The sequence below is a fragment of the Glycine soja genome, chromosome 1, assembly GCF_004193775.1.
Source record: "Glycine soja cultivar W05 chromosome 1, ASM419377v2, whole genome shotgun sequence".
NCBI classification, from domain to species: domain Eukaryota; kingdom Viridiplantae; phylum Streptophyta; class Magnoliopsida; order Fabales; family Fabaceae; genus Glycine; species Glycine soja.
Window position 1 is genome coordinate 1,182,610 of NC_041002.1, and position 17,039 is coordinate 1,199,648.

Sequence of the window (17,039 nt, forward strand, 5' to 3'; positions counted from 1 at the left end):
AATCAAGAGGTCCAGTTGATGGTAAGGCTCCTCAAGCCAGTTAGCTAGTAGCTATTACATCATTCCATTGCTATTAATTCTTTGGCTCATAATCCGCCAAATTTGGACTGCTCTTTCTCTAGTTGATTGATTAATTGCTGTAACTTCTTCAAATACTTCTTCGTGAGATGATCCAGAATAATCCCTCTTGAAAATCTGAGCTTTCCATAAAATTGTGTAGGTGTTTCATATAAGTAGATGCGTTTCTTATCAGGATACTTGCGGTTTGAATTATTATTTTCAGGGACAATGTGCATGATTTTTCCTGGAGGATAAAGAGGATGTCTATCCAAGTTGACTGATGTTGGAACAGGACAAACACTCTCTTCTTCAGTGATGTTTTTTGTTGTGGTTGCTTCTTTGTCCTTAGCATGAATGTTAGACAATTTGTCTTTATCATCATCTGAGTCATCATCATCACCGTCAGATCCTTCACTAGAAGAATTATATTCTTCATCATCCGACACAGACTCTATGATTACGTGTTCTTCAGTCAAAAGAGTTTCACAACTTGTCTCCCATGATTGAGAAGCCTTAACCAAGTCATCTGATGTTTCAATATTCTCACGTTGGGAGCAGGGTAACAAAGATTGAGTTCTTTGTTGATGCTTCTTCACAACCTTTAGGCACAAAGAAGGATCATTAACATAAGATAATTAAAAGATGTATATATTATTATATGACCCTATACAAAAAGGAGATATATATATATAATTATAGCCAGCAAGAACAGTAGAATTTCTCAACAGAAATCAATTAAGAGTTCCCTCATATTATGTATGGTTTGATAATATAAATGAAGGAACAAACTCTTGTTAGAGTTTAGTGAATACCTAATAAAGGACTATATCCCTATAGAGCACCCACTGAGTACTTTCATTGTCAAATATATATAAAGGGAACTTGAAGCTACCTGGGTGCAACGAGTTACTGCATGTCCTGTGATGGCTTTCGCAAATGATAAGCGAGATCCAACTGCAGTTAGGATGTTTTTATCCTTAATCCGACCCTGTAAATTATTCAATCCATATTATATTATGCAGTGACCTAATGAAAGCCAACTTGAGCAAAGAGTGAACCATTTTTAACAGATAACATCTTCAGAAATTAGTCAATAAATTAACATGTTAGTATTTGAGGAACCATCTTAATTAGGCTGGGAGAAGTAGTTTGAGCAAGCACCTTGTAAATGAAATCGTGAACAGAAGAAGCTGACAATGTAGGCACTATGTCATAACCATTTATAATGGAAGTGATAAAGGGCTTCCCGAATTCGGCTAACTCCAATGTCATACACGCAGCTGCAAAAAAATACAGTTGTGAAGAAGGATTGGCCATATCAGAACACATGACCTATAGAATTAGATAGATCAGATCAATAGAAAAATTAAAACTCTAGATGTAAATTAAAAAAGTTAGTTTAACATATATAACCACATGCCTGGTCCAAACGTTACACAAGTACATGAAGAGAACTGCTTCATTTCTCTAAGCATAAATGTCAACAGTGCAGCAGTACCACCACCAAGTGAATGCCCAATGATCTATGGAAATATTATTATAACAATAAAAAAGGGTCAAAAGGTTGAGTTACATGATTGAATAAAAAGAATACATAAATTTAATTTACAAAATAGTGAAGCAAGAATATGGCATTTAAAGTAAAAGAGTACTTATAAACAAACGTTCACTTTAGTCCATTAATCTTTTTCCTTAATTATATGATTTATCACCTCTGTTACTTTTTCTTTTACAACATTCTTTTCTTCTCATCTGTCTCTACCTTTAATTCAACCCAAAATGTACTTTTATATGTTTCTAAAGTGAAAACATATATGGAAAGCAAGAAAGAAGGAAATGAACGTATGTTTATAAGTACTTTTACAACATTCTTTTCTTCTCATCTGTCTATACCTTCCACATTAATTCAACCCAAAATGTACTTTTATATGCTTCTAAAGTGAAAACATATATGGAAAGTAAGGAAGAAGGAAATGAAGTAAAAAAAGGAAATACAGTAATTTCCTAATTTTTCATTACTAGCTCTCAATTCAGCCGGTTGGGCTGTGCACTATTATATTGTTATTCAAACAGAATTTATTCTAATAAGTAATAACATTAAGCTTAAACATAAATAAATGGCTGATTTTTATTTTAGATTTCTAATAAATTTTTTGTTGCATTAAATTTTGATATATTAAATTTTTTGTTTTAAATCTTTGTCGTCGGTTAAATCATGAATACCATCTACATACAAAGATTTTTTATCATCACTTAATTGACAATAGAGACTCAAAATAAAATTTTTGATATATTAGGATCCAATGTAATAATTATTAAGAATTTAAAATCATTTAACATTTTTCAGCCATAACAATTTAGAAATAAACATTCTTATTCATTATATCTCTTCACATCCATTTGGCGGTTATTTCTTCATTACAAGTCCTGCTGATAATCTGACATATAATACTGCTATAATACTCATTAATAAGTACTTTATGTTTCATGCAACTCATGAGTGTTTGGATAAACTTATGCATAATCTAATTTATAAAAACTCTTTCATATAATTTTCTAAAAAAAAAGAGACAATTTCTATATATTAATGTGTGTATAAGTTAATTTAAATTTATGTAAAAACTAATTTAATTTTTATTCTTCTAGACAAACTTACCCAAATGAATCATCATTATAATACTTCATTATTTTAATTGTTTAACCAAAGGGAAATTGTTACTAATTAGTTAGAAAGGCAAACCAAAACCCTGGATAAAAAAAAAAGTAAGAGGAGATATAGTTAGAAAGGCCTAAGCTATTTCTAAAAACCAATTCCTCCAAACTAAAAGGAGGAAAGGGTAACACCAAAAGAGCTATGATGTTGTAGAAGATGTATCCTATATAAAAATCTGTTACAAGAAGAACTCCCTGAAACTAATCTTCCAAACACTACGGCATTTGAAAGCAGATACCACCAGGGAGAATCCAAACCTAACTAAAGAGGGATGTCCTTTTACTTTTGTAGTTTCTCATTTCAAGGGTATTTTATTTATCTAAAATGGTGCCTGATAAATTTTTTTGAATAAAGGTAATTAAATCCATTTTTTATATATTTTGTATTACATTTTAATTATGTTTATTTAATTTATTTGTTTATCTTGCTACGTTTTATCGTCTTAATAGGTACATGGGGATGTTCTTTGACCATAAACCTTATCATGAATGTCTACTATAACTTGTTGAATTCGTTTTGTGCTATATAATGCATCACATGTTGTAGGAGCTTCAAAGCCTTAGTGCTTGTTTAATTTTTCGTTACAAAATTACGTAGGTAAAATTAATTTCACCAACAGATCAAGATCCTTATTTTTATATTCATTTTGTTTTATCCATTGGATTTATAGTAATTTAAATGTGTGTCGTCGTAATATTTTTAATTGCAAATCAAACTTATACTTAGTGGATGACTTTTTCTGTGTGCTTGTAATACATATCTTATGATATATATATATATATATATATATATATATATATATATATATATATATATATATATATATATATATATATATATAAAACTTTTCACATTACTTGCGAAATTGTTGTTGAAAATATTGACTTTTCATATCAACTAACTTTACATTAGCATGTAAAACGGATATGGAATAATAAAACAATCAATATTGAAAATCTTTTTTTATGCTAGTGAATTACCTCTAACAGCTTTTTATTACCGTGCACTTTTGCTGTCGTGAAGAACTACTAGTGAAGCTAAGCAACTCAAATTCAAAGATGATGCAGCATATTTTTACAAGGTTATACCACCATATCAACTAAATAATTTCATCTATAAATCATTCAAACATTCATCCGTTGACATTCATATATATTAGCACCCAAACATCCATGAATCATTCAAACATTAATATCTAAATCTATATCAACATTCATATCATGCATCTACATATCACTGTACGATATATAAATAAAAATTCATGAAACAAACCAAGTCAAAGGTTTACAGATTAGCTAAAGTAAATTGTTCCAATATATATCTACCACCAACTTGGCAACTTATTCTTTTATTCCACCTTGCTAGCACTTGTTAAATTGATTTTGGTTTGGTTTTTTTACTAGTAACTTGTTTGTTTTGGCTTGATTTCAAAGTCCTCGTGCGAATTAAGAATTCTTCGGTGAGTGGGACACGGACATAATGGAAATTGGCTTGATTTGGCTCATTAAAATACAAGAAAACACCTATCATCATCTACAATTGTTGGTTGATCATGATTAGTTGTCTGCGCATAGTTTCACATAATTCTTTTAATTGAACAAAATTGGAACTATCCTTAACGCAAAATATTTTTATCAACTTTAACAACCCTTCATTCTCAATTTTAATACTTTTTTTTTATCACATCATCTAACTTCACCTCCACACCAAATCAAATATCTATTCTATGTCCAAGTAGATAAAAATCTTTGAATACTAATGTACATATTTATTAACCTACCTAGATTCGGTAGCAAAATTAAAAGGAAAAATAAACATGAATATCCAAAATACTATTTAACACCTAGCTAGTGAGAATAAGTAAAAAATAAAGAGAAAAACATAGGTATAATAGGTGATATATATGATGTATTAGGAAAAAAAATATAAAAAAAATGAGAGATGTTAATGGAATGTTTATAATTATGAGATGTCCAAATATATTGCTCAAACTAAACCTTTCATATAACAGAATTGTAATATAACAGAATCATTTCTAACAAATTCTGTTATAGCCTATCCTAGCACTTGGTGCTGTAATCCTTCATGTAGTTGGGTCTTGATATATTCCTTTTGGGCCTCTCTTTCTGATTGATGTCGCTATTCTCGCAGTTGCTGGGGTTGTTATTTCTGCTATTGCTAACTCTAAACCTTTCATATGCTCTCCTAAATTCATCTGCTAATTTTTCTTCTGTTGTACGTACTATTCAAAAAACCTTGGATGTTTCCTTGGACTTTATTCTCTCTCTCACAAAGTAAAGATCAACAATCACAACAAAATTTTATCCCACAATAGCTTGATTTTGTGAAAATGATAATGTCTAATTAAAAAAAAAATAGAAAATTGCTTACCATGCACACACACATACTGGATTCTGGAACCTTTACATTTTTGCACATATTGCATATATGTAGTTGCATTAATTGTCCTGTTTTTGCGCGAATTAAAGGGCTTACCACGTGTGTAGACTGAAAATATATATCATCAACAACAAAAGTTTTATCCCATGACTAGGATTGTAAAAATAGCATTTCCTATTTAAAGAAAATTGGATTGTTAAGTGATATTTTCATTTTAACCATTACAATTTTGCACAATATTGTATATAGGTTATCTAGTTTTTGCGCAAAAGGACTTACCACGAACGTCTACTTTGTGAACATTTCAACGATAACAATAAAAGTTTTGTCCCAGTACGTAGGTTTGTGGAACTAATAGTGCCTATATATTTAAAGAAAAATATAAGTTTAAAATTAATATATAGTACGTTTTTTAATATCGCTAAGTGCATGTTATATGTTTTCATTTAACACCTTTTGAAGATAAGCAAATATATCAAATTTGAAGCACCTGTGTATGATCTCACCATTTTCTTAGCTAGATAACTCTACTATTATTACGATATCTTAATTATTTCTTCCTGCAGAATCCATTTGCCTCAGTCCCTGGTCCAAATACATATTGCCAACAACTACTCCAATGGCCTAGACTAGTCAATTAGCACTTACTCTAGGTTCCCTTCACTTGATATATGTTGCATTCATTGTAGAATTGAAAATCTCAAGGAAGAGGCGAAGCTGTGACGGTACTAGTACAATAACTGGAATACTCGCAAGTGACATGGCTGCTATTATGAGTCGTTGATATCCCTTCAGCATCATAGCAAGCGAAGCACAAAATGCTACCATCATTGCCACCACAGACAAGAAAAGGGTCACAAGGCCACAAAGTAACTTCAACGGCAGTGTCTTGAGGAAATCCTTCTCAGCATAACGCGACGTGAGGATCCCAATGAAGATCAGAACTGAAGTGGAAGAAGTAAAGAGAGATATTGCATCTGCTATGATAAACAAAGTGAATATGTGATCATGTAAGAAGATGGGTGCTCCAGTTTCTTGATGGTTTCCACCGGGGACAGTGAAAGCCGCAGCGAACATGATGGTAGTGATGAGAGTACCCACAAGAGTGAAAGAACCAGCTGTGTCTTTTGCCCATTTCTCACCAGCTTTCACCATCTCCAGGTGGCTTTCACTGAACAGCTCGCGGGGCTTCTTACCATCTGAATTTTTCTCTTCCTTACACTTGGGATGCACAATTTTCTCAACAACCTGAAGTAATAATCTGTCTTTTAGTTATACGTAGGAGTAAAAATAGATAGAGTCGAACTAGATCTTCCTAGGCTTAAGTCTATCATTTTTAAAGGGATATGAGTCTTACCTAAAAAAAATCTGATTGTCAGACATATAAGCCTATCTAACGACATAATTTGAGATAATCTAACACTAAGATAAATTTAATTATAACAAATTTAATATAATAATAATAAGAGTTTAATAATTATACATTGATAATATAAAATATTTTTATATTATCATTCAATATAATCACATATTATAATTAATAAAAATTTTAAAGTAATTATTATAAAAATTAATAAACTTATTATTCATGATGAATGATGATTTGATGATAATATAAAACATTTTTTTGTTATTAATATATAACTTTTTTTTAATAAAAATATAATATTTATAATTTTTTAAATAAATCAACCTATTAGACAAAAATGATTTTTTTGAATGACCTAAAATCTCACTTATTTATAAAGTAAACATACTTTACTAAAAGCCTTGATCTCATCTATTTTTTTGAAAATATCCGACCTGACTTGGACCTGATGTAAGTTAGCCATAGATATGTCTAGAGGTATTTGACCTATTTATTATATACATCTTGTTTTGTAAAATTACAAAGCAAACTCTAATCATTTCAGTTATATGCAATGTTGCTATTAAAATATGGATATCTTATGTATATGTAGCGAGAGAAAATGAATAACCTTGAACCATTGGAGTTCTCTTTGCATTTGGAGAGCAGCACCGGATCTTCGATCAAGATCAGAGGAAGGCCCTAAATATCCTGCCAAGTGCAAAAGGGTATTGCCAAAGACGTCTGCGCTACATCTGATGATCTCCTTCCGTCCATTGACACGGTTTAAGAGTCGGAAGACATCTTTTCTACGATTGAGAATTGCATGCGCGAATATGCCTCTCTTGTTTTTATCAATGGCCCATAAGAGATCAGGAGTTGTCTTCCTCATTTCATCTATGAACTCAATGATTCCAAGCTTCGCTGCCTGCAACATCGCGTCGTACGCTGAAGCCTCTCGCAGCTGCGATTCCTTATATTCCGAAATTCTTTGGCACAAGCAATTCAGTATTTCAAGAACTAGACGGTGGGTCTTTTTCTGTTCATATATTTCGCTTATTCCTGTAAGAATAAAACATTAAAGCACAAGCGGAGGTAATGGAAATTGTACAATTTAGTTAAATTAGGGGAAAACAAGACAAACAATATATATAAATTCAAATTTTGCTACGTACCAGAAGAGAACTTCAAAAGTATATAATTTTGAAATAACAGATAAAGGAATATAAGCAATCGACCTGAAAAAAAGAAGAATGAAAAAACACATAAAAGAAGGGAACAATGCTGATCCACATGCATATAACTGATGTTACGTTAGAGCACATGATTCCTCAAAGAAACGAGACACACGTACCCAAGAGCTTTACAGGCGGAAAATTCAAAGCCATATCACAGAACCTTCCTAGAGAAGCAACACAGAAGATAAACTGAGTAGTGATAAACTTATAGATGTAAACAACACTTCTAAAATTAAGGATTAAACATGTTTAAGATTTATTGTATATTTTGAGTCTCTTATAAAATTTTTTATTGTTTTGAATTTTTAATATATTAAAAAATTTGTTTTGCCTATTGCTATTAGTTAAGTGATATCATGATATCATTTCAATTGTTTTTTTAAGAATACATGTTATCATTTCATTACACTTATCTGACACTAAATACGTGAAACAAAACTTTTAATATATTAAAAACTTAAAATAAAAATTAGATATATATGATGAATCTAAAAGTTATTTAAACTATTATTTTGAACCGTTCAAAGGTGTAAGCAGATTTAATAACACGGGTTTGCAATTTGTAAGAGAAAGAGTGCAATTAATCCACACTGACCTACGAAGGAGTTATTTTGTTGGCCTTCCTCTTGAGCAACATGTAGGCCTTCTACTTGATCAGTAACATCTGGCACAATCCGAATGGTTTTTCCGCAATTGTGAATGGTTATTCTGCACAAGTTTTGGAGCTCTACTCTTTCTAATCTTAAAACTGAAAGCGGGAGTGTATTAGCATTATTTTAGCTCTCCAACCATTACTCTGAATAGGATTAAATTGATCATGAAACAGATTGCATGGAAACACTTAAAACGTCACCATGCAAAACATGCGGAAAGTGATGGGAAAAAAATGTAGCAACTAGTAGTAAGTCGTCTTTAGTTAAATCTGGCAACACCACCGTACTGAAAACAAAATTTACAATATTAATTCATAATTATCTATATAAATATTTTTATTTTATTGATAAAAGCTTGGCTGATGATTAGATAAAAAAAGATTTTCGTACATATCATTAGATAACACACATACCTGTAGAGTGAGAAAAAAAGAGAGAAAAAAATGTAAGCCCTTAATTTTATTTTTCAACTTTTAATTATAAAATTAACAATAAAAAGTTTTTGATCATGACTGTAGGCTCAAGTGCTCAACTGTGTGAAACTTGACAGCATGAAATTCAGGTCCAAAACAAAGGTTTATGATACCCAAAGACGAATCTAAAAGTTTTGGTATAATTATTTTTTAGTCAATAATTGAATGAGTTTGGACAGATGCAGTGGAGCGGGAGGGAGTGAAAGAGTTTTATTAAATAATAAAAACTCATACAGCTATATATTAGTAAGAAACAATATCAAAATCCTTAAATTTCTATTAGTACAATAGAATTTCGAAACAAAAAAAAGTGTCGAATTAAGATTAAGCAAAAATAAAAATATTAATTAATAAAAGTTCAATAAAGAAGAAAAGGATAAAATCTGAGAACTTACTGTCATAAAGGAGTTGTTGGAGACGTCCAAATCCACTGCCACTAGGGAATGCACAAGGCATGTGTGCCAATGCGTATAAAGGCCGTTGGCCATCGGATTCATGGGTTAGAGGCAGCTTTGGAATGCGATGGATTAAACTCAAAGCCACATCTTGCACATCAAACCAACGATGATCACATGTTATTGAATATAAGTAAGGGGTAATAAACTTCGTTTATTCTCTCAAGCACTCTTCTTCATTCTGACTTTTCTTATTACTTGGGTTAACAGATATTGTATTTTTGTTATTTTGTCACCTAAGCTCATTCCACGAATTTCAGTTATATCTTAAAAGTTTTTTTGTATTATTAAAATTGGTGTGGAAAAATAATCCTTTAAATTTGTCGTGTCTAGGGGGATTACTCATTTCCTACCTATCTTTTAACTCTATAATTTAGTGTGTTACAGCTAAACCAGTGTATTATAAGAACAAACATAAGAATATATATATATATATATATATATATATATATATATATATATATATATATATATATATATATATATATATATATAATTAAGTTAGATTTAAATGATCATGATTAAATGATATATCCTGACTTAGATATAAATAAAAATTATATCACGTTAATTAAAAAATTTATATAGTTAATTAGTATTATTTAATTTTATTGATTTTAATTAGGAAAATAAAGTTCTTTCCTAAATTACCTTTTATTGGGACTGAATATAAAGAGTAAAAAAAGAGTGATTTAAAATAAAACTTCAATTAAATGAAGGATACTTTAATATAGGTTTAAATGTTTTTAATTAATGTAAAATTAATCATTTTTAATTTTAGTCATTTAAAAAAAGGTTCTTTGGTTTTCACCCTTAGAAAGTTAATTATTTTCCTATTATTATGCACAACTCATTAACTATTAATGTGTTTAACTCAAAATCAAGTAACTATTCAAGATAACACTTGTTAGTGTTTGTAGTACAATGCCAGCATGAGATGATACTTATGAAAAATGTTCTAAATTCCTAAAAAAATATGTCATTTATTTATCTTAAAATAAACTTTAATGACCAAAATAGTGATTTTAGATGTTGGAAAGATGAAAATTAAATAAAAATATTTTATAAGGAATAAAATAAAAAAATATTATCTTATAGGAACTAAAAATATTAAAAAATGCAAAACAAAAAAATAATTTTATAAGAATCAAATTCAAAACACGTCCATTTAATAAGAACTAAAATCATATTTAATTCTTTAAAATAATATCATTAAATTATACAATCAAAGTAGTTATATAAGTACTAACTAGTTTTTTTTTTATCATTTATGCATAGTAATAGTACACATTTATTGTTCTCATTTGTCCTAATAATCAAGTGTTCTCAAAAAAATAATTAATGATAATTATGAGGCATTGTTTTCTTTTTTTGGTGAATGATTATGAGGGACATTTAGTTAAAGGTTAATGCTTACCAAATATTTCAGCGGTGATGCATCGTGCAAGAAGCAAAACCCCAATGTGGGAATTTTTGTCGATGAACGCTTCAAGCTGAGTCTGAGAGTAAAGATAGCGAGTCATGTCTTTGTAGCCCTTAGCAGCAGAAAGAAGAACAGGGATTTCACCACCTTTTGTCTTTATCAGTAGCAGATCCTTCCCTCCCTTCTTCTGATCCACCATGCACTTTGCCATGTTCACGTTTCCGGTATATTCAGCAGCGAGAGCAAGGGCAGTGTAATCATAGTTGTCTTGCATTTTAACTAGTTTCTCTTTCCCTATCTTCACCAAATTCCTCACAATGTTTTCGTACCCAGCAATCACTGCAACGTGAAGAACGGTCCTCCCCGTAGAGGAGGTGGAAAATATGGCCTTGACATCTTTATTGATCATTGATTTTGCATTTTTCCAATCACCACTCTCCACATATCTGTGCAGTGGTTTATATTCATGGAGACTATCATCCACCACACCTGCCACGCAAACCATGAAAGAGTGTTTTTTTCTTTCTTTAATAAGCTAAAATATTAGAAACAAAACAAAACCATGAAACAAATAGTTGATCTGACTGAAACAAAGTTTGGTCTTAATCTCAATAAGTAAAGTCTAAGATAAAAAAACGTGATTAAAATTAAAAATTCCAATAAAAATAATCATCAAATTCTCGATAAATATTAATCATTAATAAAATATATTAAATTACACAATAAAAGAAAATATTTTATTAAGATTCTCAACAGAAAAAATTTCATACCTTGCAAATATACAATAAAAAAATACATACATCCTGATCTACATACCTTGCTCAATATCTGGATCGGCTTTTAATTGTGAGCTATATAACGCGCCCAATCTGTTCCAAGCTTCTTTGGCTGTTTCAACGCCTCTAATCTGACTAAGAATCTCCATCCCACATGCTAGCTGAATTATATGCAAAGCCTTGGCATTGTTCTTCTTCCAAGAATCAGAAACCTCTTTGGGTTGCACACTAATTTCAGAAACAGAATTGACAGCTTCCCAAAGACCTTGACCTATTAGATAGTTCCTCACAAGAGCACTCCAGTTGTCGTAGTTGTCTCTTGTGAGTGGTTCCAGAACTATTCCACTGGCTGAGATGTTTGTAGCTGCCATTCTACTCGTTCAACAATCTGTAACACGTTTTTGCTTTCGCTTCTCTTTTCTTCTTTTTTTCTTTTAATGGTACCTTTTTTTTGTTCCGATTCATTTGCCCGATAAAATGAAAGACAAGTATGAGACAAGAGAAAACAACAAGAAACACTATCCTCTACAGTAGTGAAATAACTGTAGGGTCATGCAGTTCCATCTTTACCCATATAAAATTAAGGAAAAAAGACTACGCAATAATGGTGTAAAATATAAAACAGTTTTACATTATTAATTATTTATCATAATTTTAGTTGTATAAAAAGAACATGTATTCTGTACAATATACAAGCTAAAATGAACATGTATTGTTTGTGTTTTTTTTTTATTGAATAAAAAATAAAAAACTAAAATACGGGTTCTTAATTAATAAACGGATTGCAAAGCCACCAGAGGCGGAGGCAATTGCACTATACCAACAATTTAAATTCTTTTAAATAATGTCTTGTCCTAAAACGGGTTTAAAATCTGAATTGGTCAAACACCAAACATTTAAACCCACAAATTTGACTTAAAGGAAGAGTTTGGTGTCCATAGTTATTCTATTATATTCAAATAGGATTATGAATATGTTTGTAATCTAGTTTTATATATATTATGAAGATATTCATCAAATAATTACATGTAAATATGTATTTAGATATATGTTTGTAGAATTGATTTTGAATCAATGTGGTTTACATATTCCTCTATTCCTTTTTAATTGTTGAATTTTGGAGTTTTTTTATTTATTGGTCGTTTGCAAAGTTTAATATTAAATTAATTACACACTTATTTATATCTAAATCTTTAATTAATTTACACTGTAGAGTAAAAATAACATGAGGTAAAATAGAAAATTTTATAACTATTTTATTAGAATCAAGAAAATTAATTACATTTGTGGGTTAATTTCTACGTACCAACCTTAAAATACAAATAAAAGCAATAGATGGAGTAATTATTTAGGTTTAAAAATAATAATTATGATATTTACATAATATATAGCTTTTGAAACAAAATGCATAAATTATTAAAAACTCAGAAAATAAATTAACATAACAATCAAATACAAAGTAAAAAAAACAAATAGGGTAAGTTTCTCTTTCAAAAAAAAAAAGAAATATAAATAGATTCAATTTTTCATTCAGGTCTCACCCCACAAAACACAAATACACTTAATTCATGATTTTCAACTTTCTGTGCCTTTCATTCCCCGACCCATAAGAAGTTTTAAAAGTAAATTTTTAAAAAAAAAACAAAGCAATACAATAATTTAACCATTACAATTCACAAAGTAATCATCACATGTCCTATTTATAAGGAAAATAGAGTTGCTCCAAAGGAAAGTTGTTCATCAGTAATTAGTGATTTGCAAGGGGAAAGAAAATTGCTATCTTCAAGTTTAAACTAGCTAGTGACTATTTTCTTCGTAAATCACTTGATGGGAAACAAGTAAGGATACTGCCATTTTCACCCATTTTCTTCAAAAAAAATTGTTCATACGTGAAATCTTATAAGTTATAACATGCCCCACTCCAGTAATGACGGTTTTTGATTTTATCCAGTAATCAATAGTGTAACTGCTATCAATAGCAGTACAAATGAACGTGGGGGCCGGGAGATATATGGTTGGGTTTGGTTTTGAAAGGAAAAGACAAAGTTGAGAAAATAAATTGTCTACAAAAGAGAATTGATTTAGGATTGATGCATTAGCTACTCCCGTCATTTTCAAGTTGGACTTGTTTTCCCCTCTGCGGTATTTGCCTCCAAACATCTCTAAAATGGAGAAATTGCCTTTCACATGGCTGGGACTCACATTTGATAGTTCCAGATATGGAGCCAAATACACTAACATCCTATAAATTGCGTTAAGAAAAATAATATCTAGTTAATTAAATAAATTATTTATAAACTTTTAAAATATTTAATATCAATGTATTGGTATCATCGTCTCTTACGTAATGACATACCATCATTTTAATTGTAGATATATATTAAAATATTTATTTGTAATATCATCACTTAACTAATGTTAAGAACTCAAAACAAAAATTATAATATATCAATAACTCATTACAATGAAAAAAATTTAAAAATTTAAAATAAAAATCGATCATTTATCAAAGACTTAAAATACATTAAATCTTTTTTCTTATTCATGCTACAAAATGTAATTGGTATAGTAAATTGATCAACAAGGTGAATCAAATGAGAATTGCACCTCCTAAGGGTCATTCTTAGAATTTATATTGGTATCTTATTTTAAAACCTATTTTATAATTTTTAATAAATTTTCACTAAGAGTCTTTTAGAAAATAGTTGACACTCCTCTTAGCTACGAGAAAACTTATGGTTTAATGAGAGGAATAAAAATGCTCTCCTATCCTCCTCCTCCTCTAAATATAAAAATTAGAATAATTATCTTAAAGGATAGTATTTTTAAGAGTAATTCTTCATCTAGAGCGATTTTAAGAGTTTTTTTTAACAATAATATTTTAAAAATTATTTTTCTAAACATAATATCATTTTCAATATCTAATTCTAAATTAAATTTTAATTTTTTTAAATATCAATAACTAAAAATATCATTGTCACAATGATGTGATTTATATAACAATTTATATAATATTATTTTTGTGTCTATTTCTCTTTATAGTATCATTTATAACATCAAATTTCTCTATTTTTTTCTTTTATTCTCTCTCTTAGTAGTACAAATTATTGTATAATTTATTATACAACTAACATTTATTTATATTATTTATTATCAATCTAAAATATAACAAAATACTTATTTATTGTAAATTTTAATTATAATATAAATTAAAGTTTAATAGTCCTGTATTGACTAATTATCATAAAAGTTAACAAAGTTATGATAGGTGATAAATTATGATTGAATGATGATATAAAACTTTTTAAACCCACGGTGTATAACTCTTTTTCTCTATAAATGATATAATAAAAAGTATTTATAGTTATGTAAAAAAATTTATTTTATGTACTGTATAAGTTAAAATACTAGTTTAAGAACTTTTTTTAAAAAGAATCTGATTGATAATAATTTTTAAAAACATTCTCGTTTAGTATAAAATGAGGGTTCAAATTTATGATATAAAATAGCAAGTACTCCAAAAAGGGAAGGTAACATGCCGGGACGGCGAAAACTATGTTCATACTAGAAATAAAAAACTATTTTTTTAAAAAAATAATAACTAATATTTAATAGATATAAGATAGAATTAAAAAGGAAATTATATTTAGGCATTTGTCATTGTCATCTCTTTTATTTTATTTTCCTTTTTGCCTCTTTTTTTATTACGCGCGAGTTATTATTATTTTTTCCCTATTTGTCTCTTTTTTCCAAACTTATCCATCGCCAATTTGGAGGGACGTGCAACATTTTCTGAGTCGAAGATACGGTGATGAAACAAAATTTTGGTTGAGTGGAAGAAAATGAAAAGAAGTAAAATTGAGAATAAATGTTTGAATTAAAATAGAGAGAAAGAAATGTAGAACTCACAAAATAATAAAATTTACCCTCCATTTATCTTCCCTCCATAGCAACCAAATTTTATGGAGTGAGGTTCACGGATTGAGAAAGAAAATTTACTTCTTCTTTTCATAATACATTTAGAAAAATATCATTATTTAACAAAAAAGTTAGACATTTAAATAATCATAAAAAAATTACTACCCTTTAATAGATTTATAAATCTGTGCCTCATAGAGAGGATTCGGCTCAAGTATTTATAGCTCCAAATTTGTTATTATTTTCACTCTTTAAATATCAGAAAATTTTATTGTCTCTGACTTAAATGTGGTCAAATCAGTTTTCATCTGTGAATATTAGACCATATAAAAAAAAAAACACAGATGTCGTATAAATATTTGTGCCTTGTCTGTCAATATTTATCTTCTTAGTCATGTTTTCTTCTATTCTTGTTATCTTTCAATTATTGGTTTATAATTATACTTCATATTTTTTCAACGTGGGTGGGGTCTGAACTTTCGTTTCCGGATGGAAAACATTTTAAAATTCTTTCATGATATGTAGTTTTCGGAATTGTCATATCAGTGTCCGAGTGGGTTTGGTAGTTGTAATTATTGAAACTTGTCAGTGTAAACTTTTGCTAAAATATCATTTTGTGACATTACATTTTTATGTTTTTTATTTGTCCTTTACGCTTTGATGTTTTGTGTTTGCAAATAGATTCCACACGATCAATCTATAAGTTTCATTCAAACACATAAAATTAAATAATATTAATTAACTTTGTTAGTAAATGTAAATTAATAAATTTTATCCTAGAAACGAATTGCCAACAGCTGGTACATGCATGCATATGGACAGTTCCATGTGGAGTTCTTGTTACATATCTGATCTACTGCATTTCTAATCAGTTATATTTGGTGTTATTTGCTTGTTATAATCCAATAATTGAAAGGGTAGGGCTTTATAACAAACTGTATATATATTGTTTGAACATGTCACATGTAAAAAATGTGTGGACTGGTTTTCACAAGTGTCATTATCCATTTGTAGCTAGCTAGCCAAATGTATTACGTTTAATGTGTGATGTCATCCTTTTTGTTTTTTTTTTTCTTTCAAGCCTATGGATATTAGTTAATTAAATATCCATTTGTGGCTGATGCCTTTTTTTTTTAATGCAAATATTATTTTATAATCTTAATCATATCTATAACTTCAAAAAATAAGGATGCTGAAAAAAATAACTTTAAAAAACATAAAAGGACTAAAATTTTAGAACAAAAAGTTGTAAAACATTATTTTGGAATGAAGGGAATAAAATTTATTAATTTTTAACTACAGAAATTATAAAATAATTAAAAATAATTTTTAAGTAAAAATAAGTAATTAATATAAATGTCAACTTTTAAAAAAATATATGAAATAAGTATTTGGTTTCTTATTCAAAATTCATGTTTAATATAAAATCACGTCAAAAATAATTCTTAACTATATTGCGTTGAAAAAAAAACATCTAACAATATATTTACAATGTTTCCAAACACACTAAAAAAAAGACAATGATATTTGAAAAATCTAATATTTCTAACACCCAATTGATATCCTTATTTTTCTTTATTTT

The 17,039-nt window shown here is 28.9% G+C and overlaps 2 protein-coding genes across 2 annotated transcripts; both read right to left on the reverse strand.

The window, feature by feature from the left end:
• Positions 1 to 86: 86 nt before the first annotated feature.
• Positions 87 to 1,962, reverse strand: LOC114406223. The gene is made up of 5 exons (XM_028368872.1): positions 1,954 to 1,962; positions 1,497 to 1,583; positions 1,183 to 1,392; positions 953 to 1,048; positions 87 to 659 (listed from the first exon to the last, which is right to left on the reverse strand). Exons 1-5 carry the CDS (start codon positions 1,960 to 1,962, stop codon positions 87 to 89), a joined length of 975 nt encoding a protein of 324 aa, XP_028224673.1.
• A 3,665-nt stretch (positions 1,963 to 5,627) lies between these two features.
• Positions 5,628 to 12,026, reverse strand: LOC114408205. The gene is made up of 8 exons (XM_028371280.1): positions 11,580 to 12,026; positions 10,758 to 11,252; positions 9,281 to 9,430; positions 8,355 to 8,507; positions 7,876 to 7,923; positions 7,697 to 7,759; positions 7,153 to 7,583; positions 5,628 to 6,421 (listed from the first exon to the last, which is right to left on the reverse strand). The coding sequence occupies exons 1-8, from the start codon at positions 11,908 to 11,910 to the stop codon at positions 5,834 to 5,836; spliced, it is 2,259 nt and encodes a 752-aa protein (XP_028227081.1). The 5' UTR covers positions 11,911 to 12,026; the 3' UTR covers positions 5,628 to 5,833.
• Between the last annotated feature and the right edge of the window lie 5,013 nt (positions 12,027 to 17,039).

Bases quoted from the DNA above. Each gene is read 5' to 3' on its own strand.
- LOC114406223 (XM_028368872.1), bottom strand. The intron at 1,393-1,496 runs GTAACGTTTGGA...CTAATTCTATAG, and splicing joins AGTTCTCTTCATGTACTTGT to GTCATGTGTTCTGATATGGC. The intron at 1,049-1,182 runs GTTCCTCAAATA...AATAATTTACAG, and splicing joins CTCCCAGCCTAATTAAGATG to GGTCGGATTAAGGATAAAAA.
- LOC114408205 (XM_028371280.1), bottom strand. From the start codon at position 11,910: ATGGCAGCTACAAACATCTCAGCCAGTGGAATAGTTCTGGAACCACTC. The intron at 11,253-11,579 runs GTATGTAGATCA...TTTGCGTGGCAG, and splicing joins CGATCCAGATATTGAGCAAG to GTGTGGTGGATGATAGTCTC. The intron at 8,508-9,280 runs GTAAGTTCTCAG...TCCCGCTTTCAG, and splicing joins CCAACAACTCCTTTATGACA to TTTTAAGATTAGAAAGAGTA.